Here is a 16,949-nt window from a genome sequence, read left to right as displayed (position 1 = left end):
GCCGCGCGCCCTACGCCGTCGCCGCACCACCGCCGCCGCCGCTCGCGACAGTCGCGCGACGACTACTCACCGCGGCGCACGCGGCCTCACGCGCGTTCCAATTCCAAATTTTAAATCGTGTGACACTTTTTTAAATTTTCCACATTGATGAACAATTTTCTTTTTTTCTTAAAATTATATAAGTACTGTTTTTTAATATAAATATTTGAAACCGGACTTGCCAGTTACTGACGTTCAGTTTTCAAATGCTGTGACTTTTCCATTTTCCACGAGTGCAGTGGTTACAAACACTATGGTGACTGGAGTGGCTGGAGGGACTGGTGTCCCGGTTAACAACATGAGTCCTCCGGAGAAAAAGCAACCAGGAGACAACAGAAGAGTAAGCATCTATGTTTTAACATAATACCTATTTTTGATATTTTTCATAAAAATGTTCACAAGCACTGGCATACCGGTGTTGATTTAATTTGCGGTATTAAACCTGAATTAATTATATTTAAGTAAAATATACTTAATATATCATAATATGAATCATTTAACAGCGTTATAATGCCATAAAATAAATAGTAACATATTACGGAAATGTGTCAAAGCGGCAACGTTTAATTGCTACAAAAGACATCAACGCGTGCGGCTAAATTAATGCAATTCAAGGATACGCATCAATTTTCATCCAACCATTGTTTAAAGTTATAGGTAGGTAGGTACTTAGAATAATGCCTGTTATTTGTCTATTATTTTATTCATATGACCATGATTCTGTAATTTCCTAGGATTTTACAATATACAAGTAGCTAAGTATTTTTAACTGAAAACGTCTAGTCATAACGATAGTTTAATGTTAATAGAATAATGCCTGTTATTCGTCTATCATTCAAAATATGAACATAGTTCTGTAATTAAAGATTTTGCAATATAAGTATGTAGGTATACAGTTAAAAATTTAACTGTTAAATTTAATTCATGAAGATTTTCGGAAGTTGAAATGTATTGTTCAGGCGTGGGGCTAATTATTGGTTTGGAAATTAATAACCTTAAATTTTTGATGACATTTTACTACGGTTTGATCTCTTGAATCTACGGCTGTACCTACATTTCAACTGCTGGCTGTATCAACATATATATTAACATTCCAACCCACAAAAGACAAATTCCCTATGTGTGTTACCTACCTATACACACCTACATATAAGTAAAAATAAATGGTAATGCCTATATACATATTTTCGCATGTGCAGTCGTTTTAGCATTACTTAGTATGTTGTCGCAACACGGACTTAGAATTAGTTGGTCACGACAACATCGTGAAGAGAGACAACGGCAAATTACAATAACAAATAGAGGAGCTCTGAACACACAGCCGTGGTAAATATACGTAGACGTGATAATGCTGTTTGGTCGCGGTAAGGGTCCGACGGAACTTGGCCGTAGGCTGTTTTATTTTGCCGGTACGGTGTAGTAGGTAAGCAGGTACTTATGTATGTAGGTACACACTAACATACAGGATGTTTTAGTGACATCGAACCGAAAACTTTGAGGGATGACTCACACAATGAATTTGAGTTGATAACATGTGGAGTTTTCCGTCGCAAATTCTGTTCAGTATGATATCACTAACACCCTGTACATACAGTCACATTCGCATCCCAATCATCAATAAGATAGACGGCAACCAATCCCGGTATTTATCCAAGACAGATATAATGAAAGGAATTCTGTAGTCTTCGCTTACCCCGGTGAGACATAGGCTTGAGTTTTTGAATTGACGAAAAATGAACTTCTGAAACATACAGCAACTCACAGGAAGCTCAAGTGAGCGTGGGTACTCTGTTTTTGCGATGGATGCATCACTGACTAACCCAATTGTGAATATAGTCGTGAGCTTGTGTTATATGTTCTGTTGTGAAACATTTACGAGATGTTGGATTCCTAGATTATCATTTTTTAATGGCTTGTTTCTACTTCAATCATTAGCAATTTCGGCGTGAATTCTAACTCTTAACTCATATTCGAGATGATAGGTACATAAAAAGCAAATGCCTATATAACTTCAGAAAACTGGCGGTAAATGCATTAATTAAAGGCTATTTAACGTTAACAAAGGATAAGAAAATTGCCGTTTCTCTATCTTATTCACTATACAATAAAAGCCTACACGATACATGGACTCCACTAACCCAGGATCCATTGTATGGTCAGCTAACGCCAAATAATGGAGTAATAAACCGCCACCCACTTTGTTTCCCTCTTATCCGCCGCTCTGACTCTGCTAACATTTGATAGCAAGGATGCCACTTTAAGGACTAACGTTATTATAAATATTACATATAATTTTCCATTTGCCTAACCTATTTATTTATTTATCCTTAGCATGGATGGCCCGGTATGAGTTTTTCGTAAAATCCAATAAAAGGATTGTGTTCTTTCTAACATAAGTCATTTGTTATTTTCTACTTCTCTTTTTGCAGAACTTACAAAAAGACTACTACTATTACACAAACATACATACACAATAACATAAATATACGTCCCACTTCTGGGCACAGGCCTCCTCTCAATCAACCGGAGAGGGTACACAAACTCACGTCTATTTCCCACCACACCAAAAGTAAAAGTAGTAATAGTAATAAAGTAATAGTAGTAGTAATATAGTACTTAATAGTAGTAGTAAATACTACTCCTATACTACTATTATTACTTTTTCTTTTTTTGGACTTATTGTAGATTTTCAGAATATGACATTAATTATATGACCGGACAAATGGGGAGCGCAGAGGGCTCTTCTCACCCGGTCTAGTTCTCTTCTACCTCTTGTTTTAGTAGTTGTAAGTACCTAGTAAGGCACCTACTTAATATGTTAAAGATGCCTTGCCAGATATCTGATATATTTAAAGATATATATATATATTTTATTTATTTATTGTTCAAAACATTTTACATAATGATACAACTGAATCACATTGCTAAACCTTGCAGGTTTGTCTCAATGCAATGTTCCGCTATTGTTACAGTTTGCACTTCGGAGGTATACTACTAATTAATTACACTATTGAATAAATAAATTATATATAGTATATATGTACGGTAAGTTATATACAAATATATGGTACTATTATTTATTTAATTTCTAGATATATTTGTTGACTGTATGTAATCTATAATTGCCGGTATGATACAGGTACTTGCTTAAATATAATGTATACTTATGGACACCAAACTTATTACTTATATACTCCTTAGCGCAATGCTATTTGTTACGGAAACTTTTTCGTATGAGACCGTTACCTTTTGGGTTCCGTGTATAATCTAATATAATTTTATGCGCATACGTTCCAGTCTCGCTAAAAATACCGGTGGTCTGTGGTATAACTTTCTTGCATTAGTTGATAGAAATGATAATGACGCAGTAGGTATAAATATCGTGCACTTGGCACCCCTGCCGGTCTGGACAGACGGTAGACCGCGTGAGTCATACATAGGGCTGCAAACATCAATTACCGATATAAATATTGTAAACTCTTTAAAAAGATGTAAAAAAGTCGAATCCCGATCCCCCAAGCTAAATCTATAAACCGATTCCTGCCGGCGGTTCGTTTTGCTCTATGACCGAATCTGATAGTCATAATTCTCAGTTTGCTACAACAACTTTACTTTTTCTACCTTATTTAAGATTAAAAAAGGCCCGATCTCCCAAGCTAAATCTATAAACCGACTGCGATCCGTTTTGCTCTATGACCGATTCTGATAATAAATCTGCGTATACTACAACTAAGTAACCTTTTCTTTGTAACTTAGGAATTAGGAATTCTCAATTGAGTTTCACCTATGAATGTCTTAAAACTTTTGCTTCAAGCTTTTGTGATAAAGACTACTTTTGCAAGTTTTCAGTTCTTTGCCTAGAATCTTCAATATTTGATTACGTGTCTAACAGCATTGTAATCGCAGCCCTGGCCCGTCGGCGTGGGTGCGCGTGGGCCGACTAATTGTCGTGGGAACGCGCTGCGCCCGCGCCGGCGACGACGCTGCGGGCGCTCACGATCACACCACATTTAGGTACCACTTACAATGCCGAGATGACTTAGAATTATTAGTCGAGCAACTGGGTTTGTTGTCCAAAACGAACCCAACAATAGTCTATTATATAGAAAAGTGCGTCCAACATTTATAATACATCGAACGATTGTTGCTGTGTCTCATGCAATGGCATTATATTAGCCATAGAAATAAAATAAGTAATGATTGAATTGCTTCCGTATTAAAAAATAGTTTTAACTGATTATTGCAAAAAAATAACATATCATCCAAACCGTCAAGCAGCTATCTTATCCATCTTATCTAATTACGGTCTAAAAATAACAGATTCATATCTCAACAGCAACAATATCGCACCTCGCTCCGAGTGTTCTAATCTAATCGTAGAAAAAACACTAATTACTTGCTTGTGTCAGCGCTCGCTTGTAGCCGACAGAGGAAGCTATTAAGAAGCCGGCGATCCATCATCGAATGATAAACATCGCGCTGCCGTGGGACCGGCGCGTCGCGTGCGTCGCCCACGCGACCACGGGCCCACTCGCCCGCACGCCCACGCGCCCACGCCCGCCGAACACACCCGATAACCCACCACGTTTATCGGTCCAAGATTAAAGCCCAGCCGAACTGTAGGCTGGCAATTAGTAATCGAATATGGAAATCTTTATATAAATCAAACCCACGACGAGTCGTTACGCATTGATGTATTGAAATTGGTAGGCTTTGTATTTTCTTTACGACACCGACTATAGATGCTTTTTCGTTTCCTTATGATATTGCTTGTTAGAAAATATGGTTACTCCCCGATATACAGCCATCTAACTCATAAACAAGGAACGTAGCCACGCCCTCTTATGCCATACAATTTGCTGACGTACCTACTTACATATAGATGAGAGGAGATATTTATTAAGATAGCGCCGGCGGCGCAGACGGCGGATATAGAATTGAATTACTCACATGTACAATAGCGTGTCCATTGAGTCACGTCTTGTCGCTGCCCGTGCCGGAAGCTCGCCGTCCGCTCCCACGCCTTGGCACGCGACGAGCGCCACTCCTGGCCAGCCGATACACCTCTACCCGCACACCATTGGCCAACATTGGGCCATCATTGGCGAAGCAGCTACCAGTAATTGACCAACATTTGACGTTATCTCTGCCAACTACGGCTGCCATAACCTGACCTATTATTGCACGCAGTATTTCGGGAATCTCAAGAAATCGCAATTACTTAAATGTAATCTCAGACGATTTAGTGTTATGCGTAGGCAGATCAGATAGCGCGTTCCACAGAAATGTGAAGGATCTGCCTGTAGGGACGCAGATAAATGAATTTCATACTGGGAGTTTGACATTAGGTATTTGTAATGTTCAGATTAACACAAAGTGCGCCAATTGACCTGTGATGGCTTTTATAGTTAAGTATTCTTATTTATCTTTATTACATACCTGTGTCACCTGCAAAATCAATTAAAGATAAAAATACATAATAATAAGTAATTGTATTCTATAGTAGCTAGGTACTTGCATTGATGCCACAAACACTCGAAAGAGACACAGTGACTTCTGTATCTGTATCAACTGATAGCGTATCAGTACGTAGCCCACATCACGTTCCATACTTTACCTATCAGTGTCTATTGTTTATTGAAGATTACTGTCACGTGCCGTAGCCCGCTGATGATACTATAAAGCGGTAATGGGAAAATTATAGGCAAAGTATGAAGAAGTAATTTTTATAAAACCAGTTCTCGATACAAATAACACGAGAGTCTATGCTCACTACCTACTCACAAACAAAAAAGATTATAAGCAGGTGAGGTACTGTTTTGATGTCATTTACGAACAATCTATAAGAATTCCAAACTATCCTACCTACTTATTACTATTTTTTCGCATTATCCTAAGGCCTATTATTAGGCCCATTATTAATTTTATTAGGTAATAAGATGCATACCTACAATATATACCTTAACCCAATATGCATTAAAATTCTCTAAATACTGCACCTCTGGCTGGCACTTCTTGCTCTACTTCGGTGGTGCACTAATGAGAATTCTACGACGCACCATGCAGCATAGGATTTCAGGCGCGCTTTATATTTAACGCCTGCATTTACACGAGATACATATAGATGAATATACTAAATGTATAGTATATAGCTAGAATTAGTGTATGTGTAGTATAGCGCCGCCTGGGCGCGTGCCAGCCGTCGGAAAATAGCCGTCGAGTTTTCATTCGACTCCGTACTACGAGAAAAGCTTTCGAATCTTTAGTCGCTACATGTGTTAAAATTTCGTAGGTAAGTATATAGAAAACTATGGAGAATAGTCGTTACTTAAATCAGGTATTTATACAAACACAGCAATAAAGTCGATTACGCGCAAGTAGGACGTAGACATAGCATGATTTAATAAGAAATATGAATGAAAACGCTGCAGTAAATTCAGTTCACAATATGAGAACAGCGTAGTCGGTAAACAAAAGTGATATTTAGTTCTTTACCTACTGTATAAAGCTAATGAAAGCACATTAAAAATCTTACGTATCTACGCGCGATTTTCAAATTAAGAAAACAAAAATCTGGTTATAATGATTGTACGTAAATTCCCAACAGAAATAACAGTGCTTACGCGTGGAAGAATTTTGATTTGCCAGAATCTTAAGAGGTCTAATTCGCGTCGAGATTCCAGTAGTAATGGCCAGTAAAACGTGTCACTCATTGGCGGAGTGAGGCACAGACATGAGGGCACGCGCGGCGCCTCGTCCGACTAAATCCGCCACGGCCCGTCGCGACGCCAACCATTACGTAAACATGATTACCTATCGTCTGCCAGTATTCAGTCGCCACTGTTTAATTGCAATGTTTAAATATAACGCCTAGTATAAGGCCCAGCGACGTGTTGTGTCGCGGTTTTTATCACCGGTTGAGCTGTATTAAGTAATCTATGGTTATGTATCAATTACCTAGCTACCTTTGTGATGCTATCATGCTATTAGGTACCTAAAACAACGTACGTTTATTATTGTTGCGTAATACCTAAGTACCTACTTATTATTTGCTAAACTTCCGTGTGAATATTCAAAAATCTATGTATAAGCATTGTAGGTACTAATTTTACATCTTGTTAGTCTTAAAACCCTCAAATTACAAACACAAGCAGCGTCTGTTTCACCAGGAAGTACTGAACATGAAAATATACTTAGCTCTTTGTCTGTAAGTACCTACATACAATCTAGTTCAAACGTGGCTTTGTGTAGGCTTCCCAGCACGCGACACGTGCCGCCCACCGCGTCCTTGTGCCGCGCGTGTCGCGCAAACGTGGCGGACCGTAACATGCCGTAAATGTGCCGGAAACGTGCCACACGCCAGACAGAGGCGCCCGTCTCGCCCCCGACACCCTGCGGTGGCGGAAATTAATTAAATTAAGCGACCCGTCTGCGGAAGATAAAAGGAAAGAACTGAGATATAGCGAAATTAATACTGTACGAGTAGGTAGTAGGTACTCGACATAGATGTTTTAAGGATTTTGGTTTTGAAATGTTTACATTGGATTGATTTGCACATAAAACTATTTCTAGACTCTAACGAGTCAGTAGTATCTCTGTAGTAGTTCTTTTTAAATTTGGAAAAAGGTAATAGTACTTAAACTTATTAAAATTTATAAGTGTATTTACATTACCGCTTTAACAAGCTTTACATCAAGGCTTTTTGAAGTCTATTTGAATTGCAAAACTAAAGCTATCTAAAGGTATTCGGCGTATTTATTGCCTATTGGTCTATTAATGAGAGTAATTAGGTAGAACGTACATTATATAGCAATCAGAACGAAGTGTTTACCGACTACTAGAGTGCTTTCTATATGCGATAGTCATTAAATTAGAGTAATATTCAGGATTTTATACATACATACATAAACTCACACCCGTAATCCCAAATGGGGTGGGCAGAGCCACAAGTAATCAAAGACAACTTGCATCCACTGTTGATACGAAGTCCTAAGATGGATATGATGAACCTTATGGTGATAAGGGATAGCCTATCGCCCATAACATTAGTCCATCATGTTAGAGGACGCAATCCCTCTGTCGGTTTTTACGACATGCCAGGGAAGACAAACAGCTGAACGTGTTCTATGTTTTTTATTTGCTCCCAGAACAGCATAGAAGCAGGATTCAGGATTTTATTGTCATAAGTATTTACCGTATTTAGTAGTAAAGTCACTGTGGTCATATCAGCTTGCTTCTCAAACGTGGAGCGCCGGTTCGAACAGCGGTACCGGACTTGCACTAATGATTTAGTAATTTATCTGAAGTGCAGTTCTCACTAACACAGTTATAGACCGCGATACGGCTCACCACTTATAACGTTAGTCGAAAGCTCGGTGACGTGTGGGTACTTAGTTCATCTTGCGATGGATGTACCTCTGGCTACTCCAATTGAGATATAGTCGTGAGTTTATGTTATGTACTTATTTAGTAGTATTCGGTTTGGCCTCTGCCGTGATTTAGAGGCCATAACAATGCCGACACCTGGCTACTGACGCATGCCAGTAATTGTTTCGCTTCGGGTAAGAAGTTAAAAGAGCAAGAAAATTAGGGGCCGATTAAAATGTTTATAAACTGGAAATTCCGTTGATTAACAAGAGAATTTTTTAGTTTAGTGACTTGGTAGATTAAACATCATATTTCTTAGGTTGATAAAGGAAAGCGAATAACTTATAGGTAAGTACCTACTTAGGCCGCTTATTAACGTATCGCATCATCAAGCAAGCAGTTATCGCTTAAACGTGCTAATATGCACCCGTTGGCAACATATTATGTAAATTTTCATTACGTATAAGTATGTACTGTACTGAACAATTAGTTTATTTTTTGTCCTTGTTTGAAAGTGGCTGTGACCGTGTAGTTAGTGACTTTTTATTATAAAAGTAACTATTTACCTACTACTTTACTAGTCTAGTAGATAAATGATCGATTAATCAAAGTAGGTATCTATGTTCTTCACCTTGTTGGTTATTATCAAGCGAGGGAGTAAGATTTCTATGAAAACAGCTAACTTAACAAACATATACATAATTAGGAATGAACATATATTACATAATAAGTAGGTACCTATTATATTTTTAAGACTCCCCAATGCGACTTCACAGCTCTTGATACCTAGCTTCATGTTTGGCACGAGTATGTTTTGTTTTGCAATTCAAATAAACGTTAGCATTCGTGATTAAGATCATCCATAAAAAAACGTGTTACCTACCTACTTCAAAAACCTCAAGTCATTATTAACTGCAATGTGATTTCTGGATACTTATTCGATTTATTCCTCGTACCACTACGCGATTCACGACCTGACTCGTACTAAAGTCGTGAATTGCCTTCCTTTTCTCAGATCTGTATTTCGCTACAGCAGAAAATTGTGACCTCGTTGCTGTAGTAGGTACAAGAACTTACCTACTCTATGTAAAGAGATAGAAACACGGGAAAGGAAGTGAGGTCGTGCGGCGGAAGGCGTCAAGTATACCGCCCTGATCGTCTGATGATAGCGCCATACACGGCCCTCGCTTTAAACGCTTATTGTGTCAAAATAAATTTATAAAGAAACATTGTTTAAGATTCAAGAAACGTAACATTTTGGCGTGTAAGGTTATATATGGTGCAAACAAAGAATTGTGGCGAGGACGTCAACACACACAAACACAAGTAAATTGTCGTGTTTGTTAGTATTTGGTCGTCTAATCCCATAGCTCACTGTGAGATTTACACATGGCTCATGATGTAACTATCTACGTTTTTTATCTGCAATCTGCATCTCGTGTGCGGCGATAAACATTTTATTATGTGCCGCAGATCGTTATCAATGCGTCAATGCTTTTGTTTGTGGAGTTAATTCCGCCGTCGCGACGTCGTAGGTGTAACAAAGAGGCGTGAGCGGCGCCCGGCGGCACCCATCGACAACACAACTTCTAGACACCCAATAACTGACAAACGGAGTCAACACATTGATAAATAGGTCAGATATAAGAATGACACCGCTTTTGTGACCTATCCACGTGTTTAGGATCTTAAGTGAACCAATTAAAGTGCTTCACTTACTGTCCGGTTATCTCAGCTAGTGGACAGAATGAGTTCTACGCAATAAATCAAGTACGTGTCTATTTGGTTGTATCGTTGATGGCGGCACCCGACGCCTCGGCGCGCCGATGTGGGCAGAGTGAGGGCGATAAATTGATTACCCTCCACGCGTCAACTACATTTGTCTTAGTTTAATAGCCCACTGCGAAATGGCGGAGGATGAGACGTTCGGGTTGGTGGTAAGCTATTTGTGTTTAGTGAGGATTTGTTTTCAGCGTGTTATTGACATTAAAACAGACAGGTTTGGAATTATTTATGGAGATGTACTTAGGCAAAGAATTGAAGATAATATTTAGTAAACGAGATTTGAATTTGATAATTAGCTGATTAGATTACATCCACTTAGTTCCTACTCACTCCACACCGGATTCAACCTGTGCGGTCACATGCGCGTGCAAAAGGGTTATCGGTTGACACCAAGTAAGGCGCGTGACAAAAAGCGTTATTAATCTCCTGTTACGCGGCGCGTGCGCAACTCAAGGTGAAGGTCGCGACGTGATTGGCGCGTCGTGACGCGCGCGGACACGTGATGTTATGGTGATTGGTTACCGGCGGCGGCGCGGCGCTCGCGCGGATGTGGTCGAATTAATTGTGCGCATTTAACCGCTTTTAATCTCTTTTAATTCAAACGGCGCCAAATATATTGATAGTAATATTTTTGGAATGTCCATTATTGATAAGTAATTTAAACGCGCCACTATTTTATTAGCTACTTACCCTAGAGTTTTTTTTAAATAGGTAAGTAGATAAGTAGCTATCTAGAGCCACATTTACGACGATTGCTTCTAACCGTACCGTCTCGACAAGTTTAAAAAAAGTTAAGAAGTATTTGCAATAAAAAAGCATGTTTATAACGTGGGTACCTACCTACCACATGTTCTGATGTTAGAATAATTATCCTTCACCTCGCCGGCCTAGAAGTTAATTTTGCACAAGTTTATATTACCTTCGCGAATACACGTGTTGGTACTCGGATGCAAATTTACGCTCGTCACACGACTCGGATCTCTAAGTATCTCGAATGATGTCATAGATTTGAAAAGCGTGAGAATGAGGCTTTAATTTTGAAGTTGTTTTGGCGCGTGGTAGTTCTACCTACTCCTATGTAGGTACCCACTACCGACCTATCCATCTACGAAAGGCACCGCCGCGCGCGCCGGGGACACGTGAAATGTATCATGTTAAACACACAACACAAGTGCCTACATAATGTGTTTACAAATCAAAGGAGACTACTAACCTTGCCTCTTATTTGATATGGCATTTCATTTCCAACAGAATAAAATATTTCGGGACCAATTTTCTCTGATTTTCCTGCGCCGTCTATGTACCCACCAACATTTCATTTTCCTTATAAGCAAAGCTTTTATTAATCAAGATACCCGTTAAATAAATAGTCATGTTCCTTGAATTTGCCTTTGAGCAATGAATAAACCTACATTATGCCTACTTATGAGTTATGAGCAATGAGCAAGAATACCTACCAAGTAGAGTTTTTTAAGCATAAGTTCTACTTACCCTTACTCTTTTGTGTATCACAGTAGGTATAGGATTAACCTTAATGTAAATCAAGTATTTTAATCCCCCTTTTATTGTTACAGAGCAACAAACCGATAATGGAGAAGCGGCGGCGCGCACGCATCAATAATTGTCTCAACGAACTCAAAGCGCTTATACTTGATGCGATGAAGAAAGACGTAAGTACTTGGTCAACAAAATTCTGTCTATCTTCATAGCTTCTCATTAGAATAACAATTCTTATAAGTGGCCGGGATCAAGTAGCTTAACGAGTGAATGACAGTTTTTAAAAGGCTTTATGATAAGAATACTCCGTCTTCTTAATGATGACACTTACCTACTTAAATTGATTACTTAGTTACAATCGTTAAAAAATAATAACTCTTGTTTTTTAATCCTTATTTCGCATTATTGTAACAATCAGACGTCTCATGCATATCATGTTTCTCATTACCTGCGGAGCCAAGTGATTGACTAACAATGAACGTTTGTTGCAGCCGGCACGACATTCCAAATTAGAGAAGGCAGATATCCTCGAGATGACTGTGAAACATCTAGAAGGTCTTCGTTCGGAAGGTGCAGGGTCTCCGGATAGATTCAGAGCGGGGTACAGGCACTGTGTTTCTGAGGTTGCCAAGTTCCAAGGCTTGGAGGCGGGGTTGAAGAGAAGGCTGGTGAGGCATTTAGAAGGTTGTGTGACGTCAGCACCCGGGGCCAGGCCCGCCGGGGCGCCCACGCCGCCTTCCGACACTGAAGACCCGCCGTCGACTCAACATTCAACCATTTTTATTTCTGGTAAGTTAAATTTTATTACAACCTATATATTGACTCATAAACAATTTAGCATATATGACAGGTCATAATTTAAAAGATTAAACTGAACTCTACCTACGTTCGTAACAAGCCCGCATTGAACTTAGTAACAATGTAATCACTGTGATCCCGTCTAACACGTGTCTGCGCTACTACGTTGTTAAGTATTTCATAAATATTTTGATTACGACTGTGTATGACGTAATAAAAAATGTCTATTTTTAAAATTACTTATAACTGATTACGCGTTTATTACTCACTCTCCTACGCAACTGGAATTCTGCCTCGTGGAGACAGTTGCGTAGCATTGAGATAGATTTTTCTATTCCCAGCCAATTTCGGTTAATGCCATTGGAGGTAAATCTACACTAAATCACGTAAAAATAATCATTTATACTACAGTGTACAATCACTATATACATGTGTACGGTCACGAGCATTAATATGTATACACTTTGGTACTATGCCACATTAACTTTTTTGACAAATTGAACTGTAAGTCTCACTATATGTCAAATATTTTAGTGCGACACAGTCCTAAAGGGTACATTATATTGCTCATGACTCATGACTGTACACATACTTACTCAGTTTTTCGGTTACAATAATTTAATCTTCTTCAGCAGGTCCCGGTTCAGGGGTGCGGCTGGTACCAACGAGACTGTCCAACGGTGACATAGCGCTCGTTCTGCCGGCGGGAGTGAGTGCTAACACTTTAGGCACGGTTCCTACTCTCGTGCCGCTCTCCCCCCGCGACGCGTCATCTTCCTCTGCCTCTTCAGAAGCGAGGTGCTTCTCCCCTGCGAGCTCCGGCTGGGGTACTCCCCCACCCCCTTCCGAAGACCCCGCCCCCCTTGCGCTGGTCACGAGGAAGCAACCCCCCGAAGACAAGCCATGGCGACCGTGGTGACATCCCCTCCGGTCCGTTGCTCTGATTCTGTGATATACGTAGCGTAGTTGTAGAGTATGGAGGTGCTGTAGACATTTTACGAGCTTTGACTATTTATTTCAATCCTCAAGATCTATAGAGTTTAAGTAATAAATCCACTTTCGTTCTGGAGATAAATATTTGACTACAAGATAAAGATAATATAACTTAAGCTCATGATTATCCCAGTTGGGGTGATCAGAGGTACAGGTACTTCCATCGTAAGATGAACTGCTTCACCTGAGTTTTCTGTTTTACCAACCCGTGACATGTAGTGAGCCGCATCGCCATCTGTATAATGGGCGAGCCAACTGTATTAGTGAACATTGGACTTGAGATAAATAACTCATTAACTAAACTAACAAGTGTAATCAAATATCTAAGATATTAAATGGCTACAGCAACCCCGTCACAGAGTATTTAAAGTTCCTAGTACCACTACACTGTATGTGTGAATTTTGTACTGTACTGTACTGTTTGTAGTACTGTATGTGTGAATATATTTAAGCTAATTACACGGTCAGTACATTTGTGTGATAGTTATTTCAGTGAGAAATGGAGTTTGCGTCGGCTATTAATTAGGTTTAATTTCGATTATCTGTAAATTATATGGATGACATCTGAGGCAGTATTTTATGTATGTACGTAAAAGGACAACGTCCTGTTTTATTGTAACAATATTAAATACTTTTAATTTTACTTCCTTTAGGACTAAGTGCCATGTAGTTTCATATAAGTTCCAGCAAGATTTATCATTGCCCTTAGTTAACCTGTAAATACGAACATTGTTTTAAATATATTTTTTTTAAAACAAAAGAGGATTCATTGTGCCTTACTCAGCAAAATCCTGTAGTCTTCCATATGTTGATAAGCTTTTAAATAAGTCCGTAATGTAAGACAGAGTAAAATAGCTTTTTTAAAATAAATGAGAATGCTCAATTATAGTTTGTTACCTACTGATAAATATATGAAGAATATAGTCACTGTCTTCCTTTGCCAGTTACCGTATTTGGACAGTTCTTACCTACATTTGTATATTTATCGTTCTAATAGAAGGAGTATTGTTAAACAGGCTCTTAGTTTTAATTTAAGGAGAGAATGTAAATTAATAAATGAAAGATCACGTACCTATTATTCTGTAGAAAAATGTGTCCAGTAATAGCTATAAGTATATATGGCGTAATAAGTACTTATAAATACAAGCAGATATATTTAATTTACCGTCTGTATATTAAGAAATATGAAGTGATATTAAGTTAAGAAGTACCCACTAAGTAAGATGTACAGTGGAAATGCGCTACTGCCGTGAAAATAAAGATGTAAGCAATTCATCTCTCTTTTATTTCGATTACTGGGAAGAAAATTACCGCAATTTAGTACACTACACGAAAATAATGGTAAGTAATGACTGAAATTAGTTTTAACTCGTCTTAAAGTGTGAAATGTTTTAAAGCTTTCATAAATAGAGAAGGTCCCTTAGCTTTTAGATTAACCTTAAATTGAGTTAAAATTAATCGTTTCTTATAATCCCGGTAACGGTAATAATAGGAGCCTCTTACATATTATATAAAACATTAGCTATGCGTACGTAACTCATAAAATACTTCGATTTCTTGCCGTTGACGATAAACATGATTTCCAAATAATAAATATACTGAAGTAACTATGTTTATTATAAACACCATATAAAATCGGACCATATAATTTTCAGTTATTTTACAACTCATTAACCTTAGGTTGACAACTCGCCTTCCACCTATCGAGTCAAATTGAGAATGTTTCTAAATTGGTCCAAAACATATTTAATAGTTGCCCTGCGGTGCACGTTTCTCATGAAGACATTAAATTAACCGCTTTTGGGCAGTAATTGCTAGGTACCTACTGCAACCAGTCCCGTATTTAGGATCGGGTGAAATATGCGAGGAGTAATAAAGACACCCGTATTATAATGTAGGTAAGTGTATCCAATTAAGAAGTTGTAGGTAAGTAAGTAATATTTTTCTACGACACGCCTTCATTTTCGGTTTGTAATCGTTATCCGTACTTGCCTATGCAATTTAAGAGCTGGTAGCTTCAAATCATTCTAGAATTTTCTAGTATTAATTATAAATAATCACCAGACATCACTTGCTTGATGGTTTCAAATAGTGCTAAAATAATGCACTTTTGGAGTTGCAGGTGATTTAAACCAGTAAAGTTACGTTGGTATTGCGGAGGGTTGGTATGTTAGTTAAAGCTGTCTTGGCGTACAATTACTCGTAACAGGGTGTACTCTATAGTGCAGTACTAATTAATTCCAATGTCTCGTCGAACACCCTGGTTGCCTCCCTGCAGCCACCCCGCCGGTGGTCGAACTAATTCGTCAAACGCGCGGTCGCCGAGTGTTTGCACTGCGGACACTAATGTGGGGGTATTTGCGGAATTATTGCACCGACAACGCCAATTTGCCACAATCTCGGCTCCCATCGCTTCATTATTTTCGACTCTATATGGGTGGTAAAGCGGACATACGCAATTTTTTTCCGAACTGCACCGGCGTAATTGGAGCGTATTGATTTATTCATATCGGGCTTTTTATCATAAAATATACATTGTTGAGGGGCAGACCGTATTTGGTTCAGTACTCCTGAGTGTATTGTATACCACTCGCGAATGATTCCTACACAAGTAAGTGTGTCTGCAAGTGCCTACCTTTCACGCTTAGATCATAAAATAGAGACAGTTGTATACAGCAGCTAAGAAAGAGACAAATTGACACAACATGACTGCGTGGGTACTTTTGTAACGTGTTTATAAAAATCTTCTGCCGGTCAAAGTCCTAAAACTTTATGAGAGCCGATTGACCTTACCAACCTAATTGCATCCCCGCCTACGTCAGAAGAGTTTTGCGTCTCGCGTTGTTTGTGCACATGATTACGAGAACTCTCATTACGGCCATTAAAATTCATAAGCTGACGTGTGTATGGACCTCTTACAACCGATGGTGATTGAAGTTTTGTTTAGGCTAGTCACATAGTTAGGCTGATGGTAAGCGTGCGTCGTCGGTGTCCGGGCCACGAATTCGGACCGTCTTATACTTACTCTTTAATAGCCGCATTGATAGTGGTAGTGGAGCTGGTAGTAAGAATAGGTGCTAAACACGCATGCGCTTTGAAGCAGGCCTGAGACCTAAATGGTCGGGGACATTTGGGAGGCGATCAACCCAACGTGAAAGGGTGATAATAAACCACGCGGCCCTTTGTGGGACCTAACATCGCAGGTGGGATCCTTCAACCATCACCATTACCATGAACCAGTGATCTGGGGTCTCCACCCTACGAGGTAGACCTAAACCACCCTATACTAAATAGATTTACTGAAATGAAATGATGACGCGAACTGATTGCTTTGCTTTTTAGTTTTTCTTCAGTTTTTTTTTATAAATAAAGCAGAATAGTCGATGGTCGTATGAGCCAGCAGCTAGACCAGACGGTCGGCGGTGATCGGCCCGCCGGGCGTTCGGTCCATCAGGCATGTGCCCGATCTT

General features: G+C 39.1%; 1 protein-coding gene across 2 annotated transcripts; it reads left to right on the top strand.

Annotated features, from left to right (window-relative positions):
* The first annotated feature begins 49 nt into the window (after positions 1 to 49).
* LOC126371960 (protein hairy) lies at positions 50 to 14,754 on the top strand. Of its 2 annotated transcripts, none has more exons than XM_050017434.1 (4): positions 50 to 379; positions 11,766 to 11,861; positions 12,180 to 12,477; positions 13,122 to 14,754. In XM_050017434.1, exons 1-4 carry the CDS (start codon positions 293 to 295, stop codon positions 13,403 to 13,405), a joined length of 765 nt encoding a protein of 254 aa, XP_049873391.1. In that variant the 5' UTR covers positions 50 to 292; the 3' UTR covers positions 13,406 to 14,754. The 2 variants fall into 2 exon arrangements, with proteins under 2 accessions (XP_049873391.1, XP_049873390.1); XM_050017433.1 differs by having other exon boundaries at positions 13,119 to 14,754.
* Positions 14,755 to 16,949: the final 2,195 nt, after the last annotated feature.

This window comes from Pectinophora gossypiella, chromosome 13 (genome assembly GCF_024362695.1).
Source record: "Pectinophora gossypiella chromosome 13, ilPecGoss1.1, whole genome shotgun sequence".
In the NCBI taxonomy this organism is placed as follows: Eukaryota; Metazoa; Arthropoda; class Insecta; order Lepidoptera; family Gelechiidae; genus Pectinophora; species Pectinophora gossypiella.
This window is presented reverse-complemented; position numbering and strand designations above follow the sequence as displayed.

Bases quoted from the DNA above. Each gene is read 5' to 3' on its own strand.
- LOC126371960 (XM_050017433.1), top strand. From the start codon at position 293: ATGGTGACTGGAGTGGCTGGAGGGACTGGTGTCCCGGTTAACAACATG. The intron at 11,862-12,179 runs GTAAGTACTTGG...CGTTTGTTGCAG, and splicing joins TTGATGCGATGAAGAAAGAC to CCGGCACGACATTCCAAATT. The intron at 12,478-13,118 runs GTAAGTTAAATT...AATCTTCTTCAG, and splicing joins TTCAACCATTTTTATTTCTG to CAGGTCCCGGTTCAGGGGTG.